Consider the following 19,226-nt stretch of genomic DNA (forward strand, 5'->3'; position numbering starts at 1 on the left):
AGAAGAAATGGCACCAGGATCTGAAGCACCATGGAACAGACTGACTCGGCAGGTGCACCAGAGCCACCTGCATCCTTTGGGCTCAAAGATCCACTGAACCTTGACCTACCATAGAGTTGATTCGGGAGCAGAAAGTCCGTCTCAGTATAATCCTGTGGCTCATTATGGAGACTGGTGTTGACAGCTGAAATATGCCCACTAGAGCTAAAATGTTGGGGACCTCCAGAGTGTTGAGATGTAGACAGGTTGGATCCATACTGCTGGCTGGTGCCTCTGCCCACAGAGCCACTTGGTGGTAGTTGCTCATCTTGTGACTCTGGGACAACCATGGTGTAAAATTGGCAGGATTATTATTAATCCTTCTGCTCCGAGATCTTGATAAACAGTGGCGTCTGTACTGGTCCTAAACAGATTTCCTAAAAGAAAAATGAGCAATGGCAAAAAGAAATAAAACAACAGCAATAAAGAATTGGTGGATGCATAACAGTAAAACGATACAAAAAGAAGAAAAGTCAAAAACAATGAAAAATCAAGTGTGTGCCTGGCATTTGGAACGCTTGGCTGTCACAGAGGCTGTCTCAGAGTCATCTGATTGCATAGACTGCCTGCGTTATCATTCTTCATGCCTGTTCCCATAAGCAACACTGAGGCTGCATTGTCGGATTTAGACAATGTGCAAAATGTATGACTTCTTTTTATACCCAATCTGCAAAAACTGGCATATCAACAAACATACTTGTCATTGATGTATTAAAATGTATCAATAATAATCGGAATAATCGTCTTTATCTCGCTGAAAAAGCTTTCTTTTAAAAAGCAGTGTTTATATAGATTATAGGTTAAACTGAAGTTAGTCAGTTTGATGGAAAAACACAACTTCACCACATGTTGTAAGCCAAAAACGTATGAAATCATTCAAGTGCTTCATTGTATAAGAAGTAGGTTAATGTACCCATAAAACTACAGTTTCAAGGAAAGGGGTACAACAAACACTGTATGATATAGGTATAAAATTAATTATGCTGTTAAATTGTAATCCTCTCCAAGAACAGAATCAAAAGGTTAAAGACAACAACAAAAAGGTTTTAATTCTCATTTAACATCAATTTGTAATGCTTAGTTTCTCGGTCTCTCCAGCATTTATTACACAGATACTGCCACAAACAATGTGTATTTGTATGTAGGTCTATTTCAATTTGAAAGTCTGCTCAACATTTGGTATAGATCTATAGTTAGGAATATAATATAAAAGTGCCTTACCCTTAATGTGAAACCATAGAGAAATAAGCAGCATCGTCCTCAGAATCGTGTGTTGAGTCTTCTGTGTGACATTAACCCATACAATGGCGTAAGACACTTACACATAGGACTACTACTTATATAAGACTTACACTTACATATTTGACAGTTTCATGTTTTTTTTCTTAAGGATAGTGCAATGCTTTCAAGTACCAAAGGATTTAAAGGTCAATGCTGGTTGGTATGAATTATAAAAGAAAGATAAAAACACAATAAACAATAAAAATAAAAATATATCTATCTAACCATTCTTATAATACATATTTATGCATCTTAGTTATAATACATCCATTATCCACTATCTACATCGCATCTGGACTCTCTTTCCCATGAGCACTATCGACCATTCACAAAATCATGAGACACATCATGGGACCGTGTAGCATGCCGTGTAGCCTTTAACAGCAGCGTTTTGGGTCACCGAAGCGGACAGTATGGCGGTAGAAACCATCGCACCTGACTGGGAGTTTGACCGTTTTGACGACGGTTCTCAAAGTGAGTACAGCGTCCAGTCCTGGCCTGTAGCGAAACAACGCGACGTGCTAAAGTTGAACACATTAACGTTAGCTTCCAGTGCTCACTTAGCTACAATGTTAGCAAGATGCTTTACCACTAGGCACCGTCTAGTTGCTGGCACGTAACAATTTTTTTTCTTTTCTTTTGCAAACAAATGAATACCTTTAAACTTGTTTCACTTTTTTAACGTTGCTTCAACGTCCAGCATATCCAGGCCAGTTGTTATGTTAAGGGTTAATATTAAGTGACATCTAAGTTAGCTAACATTAATCACCGCCATTAGATACAGCTGGTCACTTTGACAGCCTACGACACTTGAGTAATTTTGACTGTAGCTAGTAGTAAAACAGCACGAATGGCTGAGTGTAACGCAAACTCTAGTCCATTAAAGCAAACAAAATGAACAATGGTAACGTTATGTTAGGAAATGGTAAGTTAAAGTGTTCTTTTGTGTGTCGGGTGTTCAGTGCACCCCCCAATTGAAATAAGCCCTGCTGAAGTGTCTTTGATCAAACGCTTCACCCTACAGAAATACACACAGAGGTTCAGCTGAAGAACTACAGCAAATTTCTGGAGGACTACACCTCCCAGCTGAGGGGTATCGAGGAGGCTCTGGATGACTCCATCGGGGATGTGTGGGACTTCACTCTAGATCCCATTGCCCTGAAGGTAAAACACTTGTGACTGTACATGAAACTAGAAAAGACGGACATTGTTTTTACACAACTCTACATTTGTACAACTTCCTTCTCAATACCTTCTACTGTCTTTCAGCTTATCCCATATGAGCAGTCATCATTATTGGAGTTAATTAAAACAGACAACAAGGTAAATAAAAACAAACAGAATCTATAATTTTTAAGTCTCATATCCACAAAGCTTTTCCTTTTTTTTTTTTTTTTTTTTTTTTTTTGATGAGTATTATTTGGTCTTGTGTGCAGGTCCTGAACAAAGTCATCACAGTTTATGCTGCACTTTGCAGTGAAGTGAAGAAGCTCAAGTATGAGGTAAACACTGTCAAAAGCAGGCTTTTTGTGCAATTGGTCTGTGTGTTTTTTTTGTTATATCTGTACGGTGGCCGACAGGGGTAAATGCACTGCAATTTAATGAAATACACCCAAACTGACAAGACACAAGCAAATTAAGGAACACTTTCATTAATTTGACGAAGCATGCACAGCATTTAGCAAATACACACAACACATCCAAATACACAAACACACTGTAAATATAAAAACGATGCAAAAAGAAAAGCACACAATCCCAGAAAAACAAATGCAACTAAAAATGCTACATCCAGATTGCACAACTCAAGTTTTCCGGGCTTCTAGAGGGAGTGGTAAGTGGTTAAAATAAGGCCTCTACTGCCTTTATTTGATAGGACAGCTAGGTGAGAAAGGGGAGAGAGAAGGGGAAGACATGCAGGAAATCGTCACAGGTCGTATTTGAACCCTGGGCCTCTGCGTCGAGGCATAAACCTCTCAGAATATGTGTACATGCTCTACCCTTTGAGCCAATCCAGCCTTTTTATTCCCATGAGTTTACAGACATGTCTCTGCTGATTGAGTATCACCTGTGACCTGTTCCAATAAACTAGAGACACCCACCAAACAAGAGGTGTTTCAAACAGACTTAATATTAGGCTCTTTCAAGATGAATTGCACCTCACCTGTAAAGTGGACGAGAGCAGGCAGTTGTAAAGTGTGGTGTTTCGTCTATTTGCATGTGTTTCATTAGGTTGCAGTGCGTTAGCCTCTGTCGGCCGCTGTATATCTGCCCTGTTGGAAGGATATTGTATGTATCCTTGAGGTCTAAGAAATGTGTTGAATGTGCTGATCTCTAAAATTATTTTAAATTTTGCATTGTTTACATCCACGTGAATTAGCTTGTAATCCCTGCCTTTGCTGGCACATTGCTGCATATCATGATGTGTTACCACCACCTATAGCTCAGTGTGACACAACTGGCAGGACTGCATCACATCACATCTGATGAGCAAAACAGGGACTCATTTACAAGTGAATTGACTCCATAGCGTTACTAAAGCTCTAAATCTCCAGTGGAAACCATTTAAGCAACATCTCTCTGAACAGATGTTGATGTCTTTGGTTTTTGTTTTTCTGAGAAATGCTGATTCTCTCTCCTGAATTTATGTTCCCTTGCAGGCGGAAACCAAGTTTTACAATGGCTTATTGTACTATGGAGAAGGAGGTAATAGGCTATGACTATTCACACATGTTTAATCCTACGTGGTACGCAGTGCTTCTTGATTTAAAAAAATGTATGTGCATTTGTGTTACAGTGTCTGACACTAGTGTTGTTGAAGGAGAGTCCCAGATTCAAATGGGCAGATTTATCTCATTCCTTCAGGTAGGCAATGAATACTTTGTCTTAATGTATTATAGATTGAACTCCAGAATGCATGATAGTTTCTCTCTTTGTGTTTTGGTAGGAACTGTCCTGTTTTGTGTCAAGATGTTATGAAGTGGTGGTCAACATTGTTCATCAGCTGGCTGCCCTCTACAACAGCAACAAGTAAGATCCATCAACTGAAGCAAGATACACACTGAATGTCCTTTTCTTGTTGGATTGGCTCAGATACCCACATTGTCAAAAGTGCCTTTGTGCACTTCACAACTAATAGCCCGCATTTCTGGTTTAAGTACTTTTTGCATGTCTGGCTCTCTTACAATGCAAAAGAACCTGTACAAAAGCATTTCTCTTCTCAAATCTTAGGGGTGCAACAAAAATCATTGACTCGTCAGGTGTCCATTTCCAGGTGGGTTTTAAGATTTGGTTAGGTGTATTCATGTCTTTAATCTCTTTTCTCCATCTCATTTATCTAAATATTTCTTACCATGTCTTTTGTATGTTCCCTCTGCAGATAGTGTACGAACATCTGGGGGAGTTGTTGGTAGTTCTGCTCACACTCGATGAGATAATGGAAAATCATGGCACACTAAAAGATCACTGGAAGATGTATAAAAGGTTAACACACACCCACACACCCACATATAGCTATTGCAACCAATGAGACGAAGGAAAGGCCGAATTTCAGAAATTTAATTTTTTGGGGTACTGAAGGCATAGTCATTTGTTTAACATTTTGAACTATCTGGATGATAGATATATACTGACACGTGTATTAGATTTAGGTAGAAAAGCAAAACACTGGGTGATAAGATAGCTCAGTTGGTAGAGCTGGCGCCCATTTATATAGAGATTGACTCCTCGCTCCTAGTTTCAACTTTTTTAAACCAGATAGTAGTTAATGTATTTATACATACTTGCTTTAATATAGAATTCTTTTGGCATATTGTTTTTTGTAATTAAATCCTCCTGTTGTAGGTTGTTGAAATCTGTGCACCATAACCCGGGGAAGTTTTCCATTCCGGAAGAGAAGCTGAAACCATTTGAGAAGCTTCTGCTCAAGCTTGAGGGACAGATGCTGGATGGCATGATACTGCAGGTTACCTAATTTCATTCAGGCCTTTATTCATTTTCTGAGGCTGAGGTGTTTTTATTTTTGTGCTTGTATGCCAACAGGGATCAATATCTCAGCTGTAAGCGTAGGTCATTTTAACAATGAATAGTTGAGACAACACATTCCGTTCATGTCCTATGAGCACCATTAACCTCATGATGTTTACGACTGTGTGACAGACCTGTGTGGAGCAGAGGTTCGATGATCCTGGGGAAGGAGTAGCTGTTGCCAAAAACAGCGCTTTTGCTGAGGAGTTTGCCTTCAACATTCGTACCATATTCACAAATGTTGAGTCGAAAATTGGTCAGTTTCTCTTGTCAGGATAAACGGGTTCCACCTGACTTTCCTGCAACTCCCAAGTGACTTTAAAGTTTTCTTTTTGTCTGTTTTATTGTTTTCAGGTGAACCTTCAGAGATTGACCAGAGAGATAAATATGCTGGTGTCTGTGGTCTCTATGTGCTTCACTTTCACATCTTTAGGTGTGTTGACAAAAAGTTCTACAAGGCACTCCTCGACGTCTGTAAAAAGGTAGCTCAGCGCTCTCTGCCTGCCTCTTTTCTCTATCTGCGAGAGCCCTCCCTCATCTTTATTATTTTCTTAGTCTGGCGTAATGGAAGTATCTCGCTCACATGTATTTTTGTCTGCCTTTTCCTCTAGGTTCCAGCTGTCACTCTCACTGCGAACATCATCTGGTTTCCTGACACTTTCCTCCTCGCTAAGGTTCCAGCTGCAGCTAAACTGATGGATAAGAAGAGTCTACAGGCCATCAGAGCGCAGAGAGACGCCTACCTGCAGCAAAGAGCTCAGTCACTAACAAAGTCGGTTGTGGACAGAAACATTTATTTAGTTAAATGTAAATTTCTAGATTGGTAGAATCTGATTGTTTCTGTTGTCTCTTCAGGGATGTTCAGTCTTACTACGTGTTTGTAACTTCCTGGATGATGAAGATGGAGTCTATTTTATCCAAGGAGCATAAAAGCGACAAGTTAGCAGAAGACCTGAACAGCAGGTGTAATGTCTTTGTACAGGTATTGACTAAAAGTATTATCCACTATAAAGGCTCAGCAGGACTACAGAGTAGGACATGGCATTCACATTTTTCTAATTCTTCCAATACAGCCTTTAATACACCTAAGATACATTAATTATCCTCATAAACAGCCAAATACCTGTTGTGTTTATCTGCATTTCATAAACTGACCACACAAGATATAAAAAGTGGTGAGCTTTTACATACAAGTTGAAAATATAACCTCTTAACTAACAGTTTCCTTTCTGTTTCCTGTCCCTCACAGGGCATCCTGTATGCATACAGCATCATCACCATTGTCAAAACCACCATGAACATGTACATGTCGATGCAGCGTCCCATGACCAAGACATCTGTCAAAGCTCTGTGTCGACTGGTCGAGTTGCTCAAGGTGTGTGTACCGTTCACCTTTGTCTGTTCTGTTTGAGTAAAACTAATAAGGCCAATGCGCATGATGTTTCCGTCCTCTCAGGCTGTGGAGCACACATTTCACAGGCGGTCCATGGTCGTAGCAGACTCTGTTTCTCACATCACTCAGCAGCTGCAGTCACAGGCCCTCAACGCCATTGGCCTTGCCAAGGTAAATAAAAACACACAGAGTTGATGGAGTGGCAGAGGAATTGTGACACAATTAATTGTAATTAGACGTCTAACTTTATTTTGTTGGTATTCCCTTAAGAAAAGGGTGATCTCCGAAAAGAAGTACAGCGAGCAGCGGCTGGATGTACTGTCGTCTTTGGTGATGGCAGAAAATGCTCTGAGTGGACCCAGCACAAAAGAGCGACGCCTAGTGGTGTCTCTGGCACTGTGTGTCGGCACGCAGCTGGTACGTGGGAAAAGGTTGGGGGCCGATGGGATACAAACACTTGTTTCTTTCATTTGAATCGGAACTTGACAGAAATCTCTTAATGTCTTGTAGAAAACGTTTAAAGATGAAGAGCTGCTTCCACTGCAGCTTGTGTTGAAGAAGCTGGATCTGATAAGTGAGCTGAGTGAGAGGTGAGATTTGGGTTTGATTCAATGTTAATGTTGAACAAAATGTTTTTCTCAAGGGATTAATCCCTTGAGAAAAAGAAAAGGGCAGTGGAGAAAACGTTGTAGATGCTGCTTGCCTGGTGTGGAGCCAGTGTTTAACCGATGTCAACATCTTGTGGAATATATAGACAGCCAGTTGTTGTGCTGTGATGTTTTAGAGGTAAAGATCTTGCAAAGTAGTTTTGAGAACAGGCTCAAACAAACACTTCATATAGCCAGATCATTAAGATGCTGACTTCTGAAACACACATTCATTTTGTGTGCAGGAGACTGCCATTGAGTATCTGTTGAAACCAAAGGTGGAAAGAGCACTAGAATAGTGTGCGTAAGTGTCAAAACACTGTTACTTTAAAGACATTTTATGATACTTGTGTACACTGACGGCTGCCCCTCGACCGGTTAACCTAAACTTTTACAACGTGTAACTCTTCCTGAGTGTCAGCTGAGTGCAGTGTCCCATGATGGGTTAAGATTTTACTGGAAATGTACCCTGTACGATTTTTTTTTTTTTTTTTTTGTGACCAATAAAATTGATTTGATTTTAGGGAGAAAAAAAAAACGCCTGCTGATTTCTTCTGTTCCTTTCTTACAACTTAATGTAACTCATGTTTCTACTCAGTAACGTATGTGACCTAAAGTTGCAAAGTATGATAAAATGAAAAGTACTAAATTAACATTAAAATTACAAAATCAAATGACTCAGTTTGGTGAAACAAGTAAAAGTAAGTTGCTACTTCCGCCCCTGGTAGTTACTGGCATTGACACTAGCATTCTATTGTTGGACCTTGTCCGAACTATGTTGGCATGAGTCCTTTCATGGAGGCAATTTGACGTTTTCTTTTTTCCTCAGGGTCAAGCTGCAGTGCAACTGTAGCTTCCTTTACTGGCACCGAGCTGTGTTTCCTATCTACCTAGATGATGTGTACGACCACGCCGTGGATGCAGCACGAATACACGTGAGAATGATCACACGCACAACCTTTCTTTGAGACGTTAAATGGCCAAGACTTGCAACCCTGTGTTGGAAAAATTATTACCAAAAGATGACAGAGATCATTGGAGTCTCTTTAACAAACCTTTACCCACAAGTTACAGAGATGGACTGAAGAGCAACTTCATCAGTTTTCACTTATACATTTGAAATTCCCCCTCCTTTCTCCATGTTTACCATGTCCCAAACAGCTGCATTATCTCAAATCTCATTAAATCTACTCCACCTGACATGTGAAGATAGTGAAGTATCTGGAGGGAGGAAGTCTTGCCAAGTTCTTTGAAGATAAATGTGAATAATGTGACCTTGGGTGTTAAAGACAAGGGTGGCTATTATAAGTTATACAAAGAAAGAGATTCACTTTACCAGTTACATTTTTCTAACACCCTGTTTGTAAGGATCACAAAGGCCCGTTTATAATCACTTTAAGAGGAAACCCCCATTTTGATTTTTGAAGTTGTGATTTGCATCACATGCATGGAAGACGGGATCTTCTATTTACTATGAACTATTGTCTTTGTTAATAGTTTGCTTTTTATATGTTTCTCTTCTGCTTGTGTTGGATTGGCTTCCTGGATGATGTCTGTGATTGGTTGGAGCAGTACATGTTTAGTGCGCTGCGGGACAGCGTGCCGTCAATGTTGCACGCCAAACACATGGAATCCTGTGACCAGTTACTGGAGAGCTACGACAAGGAGATCATGGACGTATTTAACGAGGTGAGAACCGATGAAATGAAGTAGCCATAAAATAAAGATGGTGGTGGATAAAGTGAGAGGCAGAAATAGATTGGTGCACAAGTGTCAGAAGGTTTGATTAAATAATTCTGTGTAAATTTAAACCGTTTACCAGCGTTGCAGTCACACATTACTGTTTCTGGGTTACATTTGTTGACCTTGATCTCACTTGTTGTGGCTTTTTACTCTTGTAGCACCTGCTGGACAAGCTGTGTAAAGAGATTGAGAAGGACCTGCGTCTCTCTGTTCATACCCATCTGAAGCTGGACGACAGGAACCCTTTCAAAGTTGGCATGAAGGACCTTGCCCACTTCTTTTCCCTCAAACCCATTCGGTTTTTCAACCGCTTTATCCATATTAAAGGTGATGAAAACATCCAAGGGCGTAGTTTTCATTTCAGCATTGGGCGGGGGTGGACACATTAAGTGTAGGGGTCCAATTTGTGCCTTTTTTGACAAACACTTCTGATGGCTGATCAAAAGTTGTTGTTTTTTAAGACATTTGGTGGAATCTAACAATTTGTACAGCTAATTTTGAACATCTTTGTCATTTTCTAATGTAAATTAAATGCAGATTAAAATGTGTTGGGGTTGTGGGTTGGGGTAAAAGGATTAAACAACTTAGGCTGAGGTGCCCTCTGAGTATTTCTTTAAATATGAATGAATCTGTGTGATGTCTCACTGGTACTGTGTGTGTGATGTTATGACACCTACAGGGAAACTGTAAGATGATGTTGAGGAGGGTGTAACTGACAATCATTTGCCGTATTTTTATTATGTCTACGCAGCCTATGTGACCCACTACCTGGATAAAACGTTCTACAACCTAACCACCGTCGCTCTGCATGACTGGGCCACCTACAGTGAGATGAGAAACCTCGCCACGCAGCGCTATGGACTTACCATGACAGAGGCACACCTGCCCAGCCAGACCCTGGAGCAGGTCTGTGTGCTCACACCCTACACATCATTTAAATTAAAGCAACACTAAGGAACCTTTAGTGGGTGGCAGTCGTTTTGGGGGTCGCTGTAGCTCAGTCAGTAGGGAGTTGGGTTGGGAACCGCAGGGTTGCTGGTTTGAGTCCCCATACAGACCAAAGTATGGTGGTGGACTGGTAGCTGAGGAGGTGCCAGTTCACCACCTGGGCCCTGCCAAGGAGCAAGGCACCGAACATCCAACTACTAGTGGAGTCGTTCCATGGGCGGCCCCCCCCCCACTCTGACATCTCTCCATTTAGTGTGAGTGTGAGTGTTTCAGGCCTGTGTGTAATAACAGCGTAAATTCAGATTTTTGCCCTTGTGGGATTAATAAAGTTTACATTATATACATTAATTTTCCGCTTCGGTCCCCCTACAACGGGGGTGACCACGCTTTTTCAGCTTGCGAGCTACTTTTAAAATGACTAAGTCAAAATGCAAAACTTATTTATTTATTAATATAATGAAAATTATATGGACAATATAAATTGGTGTACCTTGCATAACGCAATTAACCCATGTGCACAATACAACTATGCATTTTTATTTTGTCATCACCTCACTGGGATGACTTGCATCGAAAGAAATCAGCCAGGGATGCGTAGTCCGGACAGTAGCTGCTGATAGGCAGCCTCAAGCAAGTTTCCAAATGATCATCAGTCATGGTGGAACGGTATTTGGACTTAATCTTTATGTGGGAAAAGGCGCTAGTTAAAGTTCGTCAAATCATGGCGCTGCAGCTTTGCGTACGGATGTTGCATTTTTAGTTTAAACAGGTTGGAAGTGGAATTTACATTACCGCTGTTGTCTCATTGGAACTGCAGATCTGCTGAACAATCTGGCAAACTTGCATAGTGCAGGTATAGCAGGTAAAGGGCCGCAAAGTGAATACAGAAGTGCCGTTCACCCTGTTAAAAGGTGATGAACCACTGAAATGATTTTGGAAATATTATTTTCAGGTACATTGTTTTGGTGCGATGTTTGCCAGATCGGGTACCAGATCTGTACTTCAAATGAGACCTTTAGAATAATGGTAATGGACTATTCCGAATCCACTCTGTAGGGGGTAAAGTTCTTCAGTGTTGCTTTAAAGAAGTAAAGGTGATAAATGGTGGATTTCTAACTGGATCCCCTCGTTTGTTCACATCAGGGTTTGGACGTGCTGGAGATCATGAGGAACATTCATGTGTTTGTCTCACGCTACCTTTACAACCTCAACAACCAAGTAAGAAATGAAGCCTCCATATTCCCCTTCTCTCTCTTGAATCAAGCAAGTGTCTGTGCATTATATACAGTTGTTGCTTTCCAACAGATCTTCATAGAAAAGGCCAGTAACAACAAGCACTTGAACACAATCAACATCCGTCACATCGCCAACTCCATCCGGACCCACGGCACAGGAATTATGAACACCACCGTGAGTAAACACAGAAGGCAGGCTATTTGAACTTTTTTTTTTCTCTCAGATATGGGCGTATTGAGGGTTTTCGCCTACCTGTTGCACATCTTTTTTTGTCTTTTATCAGGTGAATTTCACCTACCAGTTCTTGCAGAAGAAGTTCTACATCTTCAGTCAGTTTATGTACGACGAACACATTAAGTCCAGACTCATAAAGGACATCCGCTTCTTCAGAGAAACCAAGGACCAGACTGATCAGAAGGTAAGGAAAGGCTCAGTCCAAATTCATTCATTCATTTATTCATTTTACCACACCAGTTACACAAACAAAGACAAAAGACCTATGGGGAATATTGCATGGGGGCAAAGTGTTAGGCTTTAATTTGGTCAGATGGTTGTGGAGCCCCAATAGGTGAGAGCTGGGAACTGAAATCTAGAATGAACCTGCCAAATGAGCATGTTAAGTTTTCTTATTATCAGACACAGACTTTTCAGTAAATTCAGGGACTCTTTTTTTTTTTTTTAGATTTTCTGTTCCTGGAACCAGTTAGCTGTCTAGTCCCCCTGAAGTTTCTGTTTTTAAAAATACGGTCTTAATAACTTGTCTCTCTGCCACCAGCACCTCCTTTCAGCTGTAGTTGTCCATGTTTTTGTTGCAGTATCCATTTGAGCGAGCGGAGAAGTTTAACCGTGGCATCAGGAAGTTGGGCATTACTCCTGATGGACAGAGCTACCTGGACCAGTTCAGACAGCTCATCAGCCAGATTGGTAAAAAAAAGAACATGTTGCTCTCTTCTTGGCACATAATCTGCTGGCAAATGTAAACCAACACCAATTTGACCACCTTTTCCTAAAGGTAACGCCATGGGCTATGTGCGTATGATCCGTTCTGGAGGCCTCCACTGTTGCAGCAGTGCTATCAGGTAAAAAGCAGTTGTGTACGTTTTGTAATATAAATGTCTGATAAGATGGTCTTGGGCTGAATCTGAAGTATTGAATGACTTAACTCTTGATATCTCAGATAAGAAGTATTTGTTAGAGTTGCCCTGAAACCTTCAAGACTAGAAATCCAACTTTTTGTTTATCTTTTTCTTTTGATAATTTGTGGCTTTCTTCAGGGGGAGTACAGAATATTTCAGTCAACACAAAAAAAAAAAAAAAAAGTCTGACATTTGGTGGAATCTTACCATTTGCACAGCTACATTTGAACATATTTGTCATTTTCTAATCTAAGCATCTACTGCACTTAAATGTATGAGAAGGCCTTGGGCTGAATCTGCCTTTAAGTCTCTGAAATGTGATTAACTGGATACAATGATGTTATTTTATGTCAATATAAGGTTAACTATATTTTCTCTTTTCTGTCATATCTCACTAGTATGTTTTTTATGTCTGTCATCTCCAGGTTTGTCCCCGACCTGGAGGATATAGTCAACTTTGAGGAGCTGGTGAAGGAGGAGGGACTATCGGAGGACACCCGGAAAGCTGCTAGGTAAGGCATTTGAAGACCCTGCACTTATTAATGTTTTAAATTATAACTTGCATGTGTTTGTTTGTTTTTTGTTTTTTTGTGGATATGTCCACAACATTTGGGTTATTTATTTTCAGCTCCAGTAAGTGTTTGGGATTAATATTTCTATCAAGCATACAAGAGACTCTAGGTATTTTCAGTGTAGTTCCATTTGTAGACCTGTAGGGGGCACCACAGCTAGAGAAAATGTATCGGAAACATCACCCGTTGTTTGCACAGTACTTCTTTAATCTTGTGGGTCCTTCCCAGTGTCCTAGATTCAGTGTTGGGAGATCTGACCAGCAACTCTGCAGAAGGGACGGAGTACTTCAAGATGCTGGTGGCGGTGTTCGCAGCCGAGTTTCGCAGTGCCAAGAACATGCACCTGAGGAACTTCTACATGATTGTACCCCCACTGGTCAGTGTCGAGACCTTTCTGTCTGCTCTCTCCTCTGCCTGTTTGTTTTTCTTTACCTTGTCTCTGTGTTTTAATGGATTAAAAAAACAAATCTGGCCCATAGACGGTGAATTTTGTGGAACACTCCATCAGCTGCAAAGAGAAACTCAACAAGAAGAACAAAACGGGAGCTGCTTTCACAGATGATGGCTTTGCTATGGGTGAGTGGGCTCCAGCAATGATCAGCTTCATGCTCTACACTAGTTCTGCTTTGTGGCTGTTGACTCGCTGTCTTCTTCCTCTCCAATACCGCTGTTAACCCTCTCTCTCGCAGGTGTGGCGTACATTCTGAAGCTGCTTGACCAGTATCTGGAGTTTGACTCGTTGCACTGGTTCCAGGCCGTCAGGGATAAGTACAAGAAAGAGATGAATGCTGTGGTGAAGGAGCAGAGCGTCCAGTCTGCCAGCCAGGATGAAAAGTTGTTGCAAACTATGAACCTCACTCAGAAGAGGCTGGATGTCTACCTTCAGGTACAGTGCCTGTTGGCATGTCAAAGAGGCACACACCCCTCTCTTAACAAGAAGTATAATGATGCCATAGTCTGAGTTTTTTAGCCATCAGGCATTGTTAAACGTATGCTGATTTTGGCAGTTGCTGTTTTTACAATGTATCCAAAGTGGATTTACGGATGTTTAGTCACGATCAACGTAAGAGATAATATCCTCGGTAAGTGTAGGTCAAATTCTAAACAAATTGGGTTTAAAGTACTTAAATTGCCTCAACAAGGTGTATGTCACACACACTGCCGTACTACAATAACTCGCTTTCAGCTGTCCCTTTCTCCTCGCACAGCATCTTTGCCTCTTGTTTCTCCCTCCCTGTCTCATGTAAAATCGTTGTTCACTCTGACCTCTTTGTCTCCCAGGAATTTGAGCTGCTCCACTTCTCATTAAGCAGCGCCCGGATCTTCTTCAGAGCAGACAAGACTGCAGCCGAGGAGACTCAGGAGAAGAAAGGTTAGGTGGTGTTATGATTAATGGAGTCTTTTAATTATGCAAAACTACCCTGCTATATAGGCTTTTTGAAGATGATTTTTTTCATAGAAAGATGGTACCGCAATTAATGAAAGGTGACGTCAGTGTATCTTCATCCTCCTTTACATCTCACAAAAAACTCACTTTTTTTTTTCCCCCACCAGAAGAAGCTTCCAAAGCAGGAGGTACAACCCCCACTGAACTTGCCTCAAAGTGACCCTCCAGATCAGCGTACTGGCAAATGAGGGAAGTGTGTGTGCACCGGGCCAGAGGAGGAAGTTTGAAGAGAGGATCTCAAGCAGCAGATTGCACTGAAATGTGTGTGCAGTTCATGGAGAAATGACCGTAAACTGGATGAAACAGAAGCCAATTGAAGGATATTGTTTCTCTTTACGTCCCATGAGAAAGCAGTCATCCTCCTTAGAGAACAAATGTGCTTAAGTGCTACAGCAGGAAGTGTCCTTTTCTTGTTTCCATTACACAGAAACATCAACGTAACATCCCCTCAGCTTTGAAGTGTTCGCAACAACTAAATAAATTTCATTTTGAATATGTAGCATTTACGTAAGAGACAGCAGTTTGAAAAGGTCAGGTGGTGTAACAAGTGTAAGGTAAAGGTGAATGCTATCCTCTGCTATCCTGCCTTTTGATACTTCTACATCCAGTTTGGATGGACTGGATCATTTTAGTGGAAGCATTAGCTTTATGCGTGTCCTCTGCTAATCAGACAAATTCAATCAATAATTGAGTTGCATTTGTTTTAATTTCCCTACTTTATTCCAATGTAATAATTGTGATTTTTCATGACCTTCAATGGCAGCGTTGTTCATAATCCCTCTGTAGATTATAGCACAGTAACAAGGACTTCAATGTATAATGTTCCATTTGTGTGCCATATTTGTCTGCTGCTAGTTTTTGTTCTGTCTATTTTTATACATTGTATGAATGTATGTGCCTTTCTAAACTGTGGATACCTGGTTCCGTGACCTAATTCCTTTAGACAATGCATTTAAACACAAGATTCTGGATTTAGCATAGTACAAGACTTCCCCACTTCCCCAGACTTGTCCCAATTTTATATTGATCAACATGTGAACATGAGGCCATAATTTGGTCTAAATTGCATTCCATGAATTGACTTACAGATAAAGTTTTAAGTGTTTGAAGGGTAATAAAACTTTCAACAGATATGTCTCTATCATAAGTTTGTAATGGAAGCCATTAAATTCAGTTAAGATACTGCGAAATGTTTAAAGCACATTGTGTACTAAACAGCTCTGTGTACTATAAAAAAATAATTAGTACACGTTTGCATGCACATTTTTACATTAAAACTGACTCCATGAAATGGAGTTCTTAAGGGATCCCTGAGTTTATAAAAGCAATACACATACATACGCACACACAAAGTGGTTCAGGAAAGCTGTTTTTACTTTAATACAAAGAAAAGCAGCTTTTTTAACTTCAGAAAATACAAGTTTGGTCTGAATTCTTTTCTCTCTCCTTTTCCTATGAAATGCTGCCATTTACAGCTGTTCAAACAGCTTGAATTAAAAGAAATCCCTCCTTTTGGACTCCGAACTTGAGATGATCTCCAGGTTTATTTTTTCTTGTTTTATTTGGCTGAGAATCAGGCCTTTCCTTAAATGAGATTTCAATGCGACACCCTGTCCAGCAGATCCAGAAATGTCCTGTTGCGTCCACATATTGCATCCATGCTCACCTCATAAAAACGAGGTACAAGGCAGGGCAAAATTTCTTCCAAAATAGATGTAATATATATATATATACATACATATATATATAGCAATCATATATACACATTCGTAAATACATATACTATTTTAAGTGATGCAACGAAACAAAAATTTACACATTTCTTACAAAATTGTAACAAAGACTGGAAAGTGTTTTGTTTGCTCTGGAGAAACGTGTTGCTGTTTAGCCTCCGGGAGGATGTGAAACCAAAGTAGTCTCCCAGATTCGTGTCCATGTTCAACTGGCACAGAACTCGCAGAGAGAGCCGTACAGAAGAAGAAACATGTACGAGACAGAAAACAAATATGTGGCGGTGCAAATACAGATGTAGGAATCAATTAAATGGAAGGAAGAAAAAAAAAAAGAAATTGAAAAAGTTGAGATGAAAAGGGATGCATGTGGAAAAGTTGCATTAACCCCCCAAAATCATAAAAGCAAGGGAAAGAAAATGATCACGGAGTGTTGACATAAAAAAAAAAATTCACAAACAAATTTTGTGTTCTTTTATTACTAAATATAGTGCAACAATAAACATTGCATTTCTTTCACCCTCCCACTTGCGTCTGAGGATGTTAACTTTCCTTGCCATTTTTTCCGTTTTTAACTCATGGCGAGGCGTAAACCTTGTTCTGTCACGGTCCTGTGCCACAAGGTCAGTCCTCCTTTCTAAAAGAAAACAGGCTTCAGATTCAGAGACGTAAACATAACACAGACCCTGCTCGAAACGAGACAAAAAAACAGGAGGAACATAAAGAATAAAAACAGAACAAGTGTTGGTGTTTTGGGCAGCATGTAATTTTGGAAAGGCAGGGCAGTTTTGATGGTGGCAACAACCAGTCAGATAGCCAAATCCTCGAGGAATAAAAACCAAGCTGTGTGGATCACAGCGCCCCTCCTGGACAACCGTGTTGTGTGCAGGAACCGTTGCGGCCCTTTGGACTGGTCGGGCCTTAGAAGGCCTGCTGGGCTGGGTTGTAGTTGAATGTTGTTGGCACATGAGGCCTCTCTTCCAGCTTGTCATACTCCAGATGAAATTCCTTAGAGATGCAGACAATTTTTTTATTGTCTCTAATCCACAACAAAAGCCAGAACACGTGATGCTATTTAGCCAGGTAGTGAAAGTACAGACAGATTCTTACCTTCGCTACTTTTCTCCAGTTAAGACAATCAAAAAAGTAGTAGGTTCCCCTCTCGTAGGCGTTGGTCTTCAGCGTTGGCTCCATGCCGGGCGCCCTTGTTATCCAAACCCTCTCCTCTTTGTGGTACCTCCAGTCCCGGTTGAAGCTGGAGAGTGAAGTCATGACCAAGGAATGAGAGAAAAGTGAAGAACCCCAGGGATTCACCTACATCTTTACCCCGAAGAACCATAAAAACCCCACCAATCAAAGCTTAAAGAAGGCAAAGAGGAAGGAGCAACTGACAGCTTGCCACACACTTTAAATTGATTTCAAAAGAGCTCTGAACACTGTCCAGATCAGGATCAAACTTAAATGATTTCCAGTGGGAATTTATAAGAGTAATGCTAGATGACATTTCTGCAGCAATCACCATTCAATAGTTTAAAGTACTCACAGCTCTACTGCTGCCAGAAGCTGTAGCAGGTCTCCACCGTTCATGTAGTAAAGGTAGAACAACAGGTCTTCACCGTATCGTGCCAGTTTAATTGCAGCCAACTGGATGCAGGACAGCAAAGAATAAGGAGAATTAGTTTGGTAGGCCCATTTACCACCAACCTATTGGGGCACTGCTGTGAAGCTCATAATTACCTTGTCCCTTATGTGGATATTTGTTAAGTATTCAGACGGAACGTGGAAGTCTGAAACGGCAAGAACATGTAAGAGTGACTAAAACAAACTTATTACAAGAAGACTTTTCTATATTCCACACGATTAAAAATCACGATGCAGTACCAAAATGGCCATGCGGTAATGTTTTGCCAGATCAGATCTCATTGCTGATTGAATGTGTCCCCTCTTGGAATCAAATCCTATTGATACCGTTATTAAGATTTAGAGTAAAAATTTGTGTGATTAATATGTCAACCTTCAAATAAAGCAGCAGCAGCAGAGTGCAACATGAGAGCTTATGCTTTAAAAAGTGGAGATTTCAGCAGATCATATGGCCAGTTCCACGGAGATGTGCAGCTAGATATTGGTCCCTAGAAACCTGTCTGTCATCCTAGAAATGTCTTCAGACTGAAATCCTGAAAGCTATTCAGGACCGTCAAATGATCACCTAATTAAAAGTTAATTATAAGAGATGTTCAAAGTCATCCTCCCTCATATTATTCACATGAATGCCTTACCGATGTCTTGAGGTCGACAAGGTGACGAGGCCCAAGGAGAGGCAAACTTGGGGTACAAGTTTCTGTCAGGAAAGAAAGTTGCCGTGAGTTCTTGCCACGATGGACATCAACAACAACATTTGCCGGACAGTTACAGAACAAACTAACAAAACAATGACTATTCAAACCGAGAAGAAAGAAAGAATATTGAAAAAGCAGGAGGGAAACTTCACTAGCGGAGTGTCTTTGTCCTTGTATGCTGGTTATTCTGAGCAAGGCGATTAAACTATAGATTACATAAGTGTATATTTGAATGCTTTTACGATCATCAAATCAAATCATGGGCATCATAAAGCTAGTAGGGCTATGGCGACATGAAGTGAAAATATTATTTATCAAGTTTGCTACTGATATTTTACTTTTTCTGGCTAATAGTTGTTGCACATTGAGTAGGTTCCACATAATTTGTCTTTTGTGCTCTATTAATTATTACAATATTGAGGGCGGAATATTGTTTGCAGTGAAGAAAAAAAAAAAAAAAAACATCAGTATGGTTGTTTGGCTTCAAAATATTTGGATGATACTGCTAAATATGTCTCACGTTAATATGTCATGTGGTTTTTTTACCCTTCTGGAGGCAAAAATGGTACAATGAGTCCCGCAAAAGAGCCAAATCTTCCCCAGTGTTAACCCTTGTGTTGTCCTCCCGGGTTTAAAAAAAGACTGAAATTTAACATTTTTTGTCCCTTTTCATTTTTGGGGGGGGGGGGGGG

The 19,226-nt window shown here is 40.5% G+C and overlaps 3 protein-coding genes across 8 annotated transcripts in view; 1 reads left to right on the forward strand and 2 right to left on the reverse strand.

Moving 5' to 3' along the window:
- slc41a2a (solute carrier family 41 member 2a) overlaps window positions 1-520 on the reverse strand; it is an 8,264-nt gene extending 7,744 nt beyond the window's left edge. The window contains exon 1 of the mRNA XM_034879790.1: window positions 68-520. Within this exon, the coding sequence (XP_034735681.1) occupies window positions 68-329 (262 nt within the window). The 5' untranslated portion in view covers window positions 330-520. The remainder of the gene's footprint in view (window positions 1-67) is intronic.
- Window positions 521-1,607: 1,087 nt separating this feature from the next.
- washc4 (WASH complex subunit 4) lies at window positions 1,608-15,597 on the forward strand. 2 transcript variants are annotated; one of them, XM_034878321.1, is made up of 33 exons: window positions 1,608-1,794; window positions 2,345-2,484; window positions 2,590-2,643; window positions 2,757-2,822; window positions 3,981-4,026; window positions 4,118-4,185; window positions 4,268-4,350; window positions 4,552-4,594; window positions 4,700-4,803; window positions 5,164-5,284; window positions 5,479-5,602; window positions 5,701-5,828; window positions 5,958-6,118; window positions 6,202-6,328; window positions 6,596-6,721; window positions 6,803-6,910; window positions 7,010-7,156; window positions 7,250-7,329; window positions 8,216-8,321; window positions 8,959-9,075; window positions 9,288-9,456; window positions 9,881-10,035; window positions 11,221-11,295; window positions 11,383-11,487; window positions 11,597-11,731; window positions 12,129-12,237; window positions 12,326-12,392; window positions 12,875-12,961; window positions 13,250-13,397; window positions 13,501-13,597; window positions 13,711-13,907; window positions 14,303-14,393; window positions 14,576-15,597. In XM_034878321.1, exons 1-33 carry the CDS (start codon window positions 1,734-1,736, stop codon window positions 14,626-14,628), a joined length of 3,498 nt encoding a protein of 1,165 aa, XP_034734212.1. In that variant the 5' UTR covers window positions 1,608-1,733; the 3' UTR covers window positions 14,629-15,597. The 2 variants fall into 2 exon arrangements, with proteins under 2 accessions (XP_034734212.1, XP_034734213.1); XM_034878322.1 differs by having other exon boundaries at window positions 14,579-15,597.
- A 315-nt stretch (window positions 15,598-15,912) lies between these two features.
- Window positions 15,913-19,226, reverse strand: part of cnot2 (CCR4-NOT transcription complex, subunit 2) — an 8,342-nt gene continuing 5,028 nt past the window's right edge. For all 5 annotated transcript variants that reach the window (XM_034878390.1, XM_034878392.1, XM_034878388.1 and 2 more), the window contains 5 exons: window positions 18,475-18,536; window positions 17,936-17,985; window positions 17,742-17,842; window positions 17,309-17,453; window positions 15,913-17,206 (listed from right to left, as the gene is read on the reverse strand). In XM_034878390.1, coding sequence (XP_034734281.1) covers window positions 17,120-17,206; window positions 17,309-17,453; window positions 17,742-17,842; window positions 17,936-17,985; window positions 18,475-18,536 — 445 coding nt within the window. In that variant the 3' untranslated portion in view covers window positions 15,913-17,119. The remainder of the gene's footprint in view (window positions 17,207-17,308; window positions 17,454-17,741; window positions 17,843-17,935; window positions 17,986-18,474; window positions 18,537-19,226) is intronic.

This window comes from Etheostoma cragini, chromosome 8, assembly GCF_013103735.1.
Source record: "Etheostoma cragini isolate CJK2018 chromosome 8, CSU_Ecrag_1.0, whole genome shotgun sequence".
Lineage (NCBI taxonomy): Eukaryota > Metazoa > Chordata > Actinopteri > Perciformes > Percidae > Etheostoma > Etheostoma cragini.

Excerpts from the sequence above, each read along its gene's own strand:
- washc4 (XM_034878321.1), top strand. The coding sequence starts at position 1,734 with ATGGCGGTAGAAACCATCGCACCTGACTGGGAGTTTGACCGTTTTGAC. Across the intron at positions 5,285-5,478 it reads TGGATGGCATGATACTGCAG|ACCTGTGTGGAGCAGAGGTT; the intron begins GTTACCTAATTT and ends ACTGTGTGACAG. Across the intron at positions 14,394-14,575 it reads GGAGACTCAGGAGAAGAAAG|AAGAAGCTTCCAAAGCAGGA; the intron begins GTTAGGTGGTGT and ends TTCCCCCACCAG.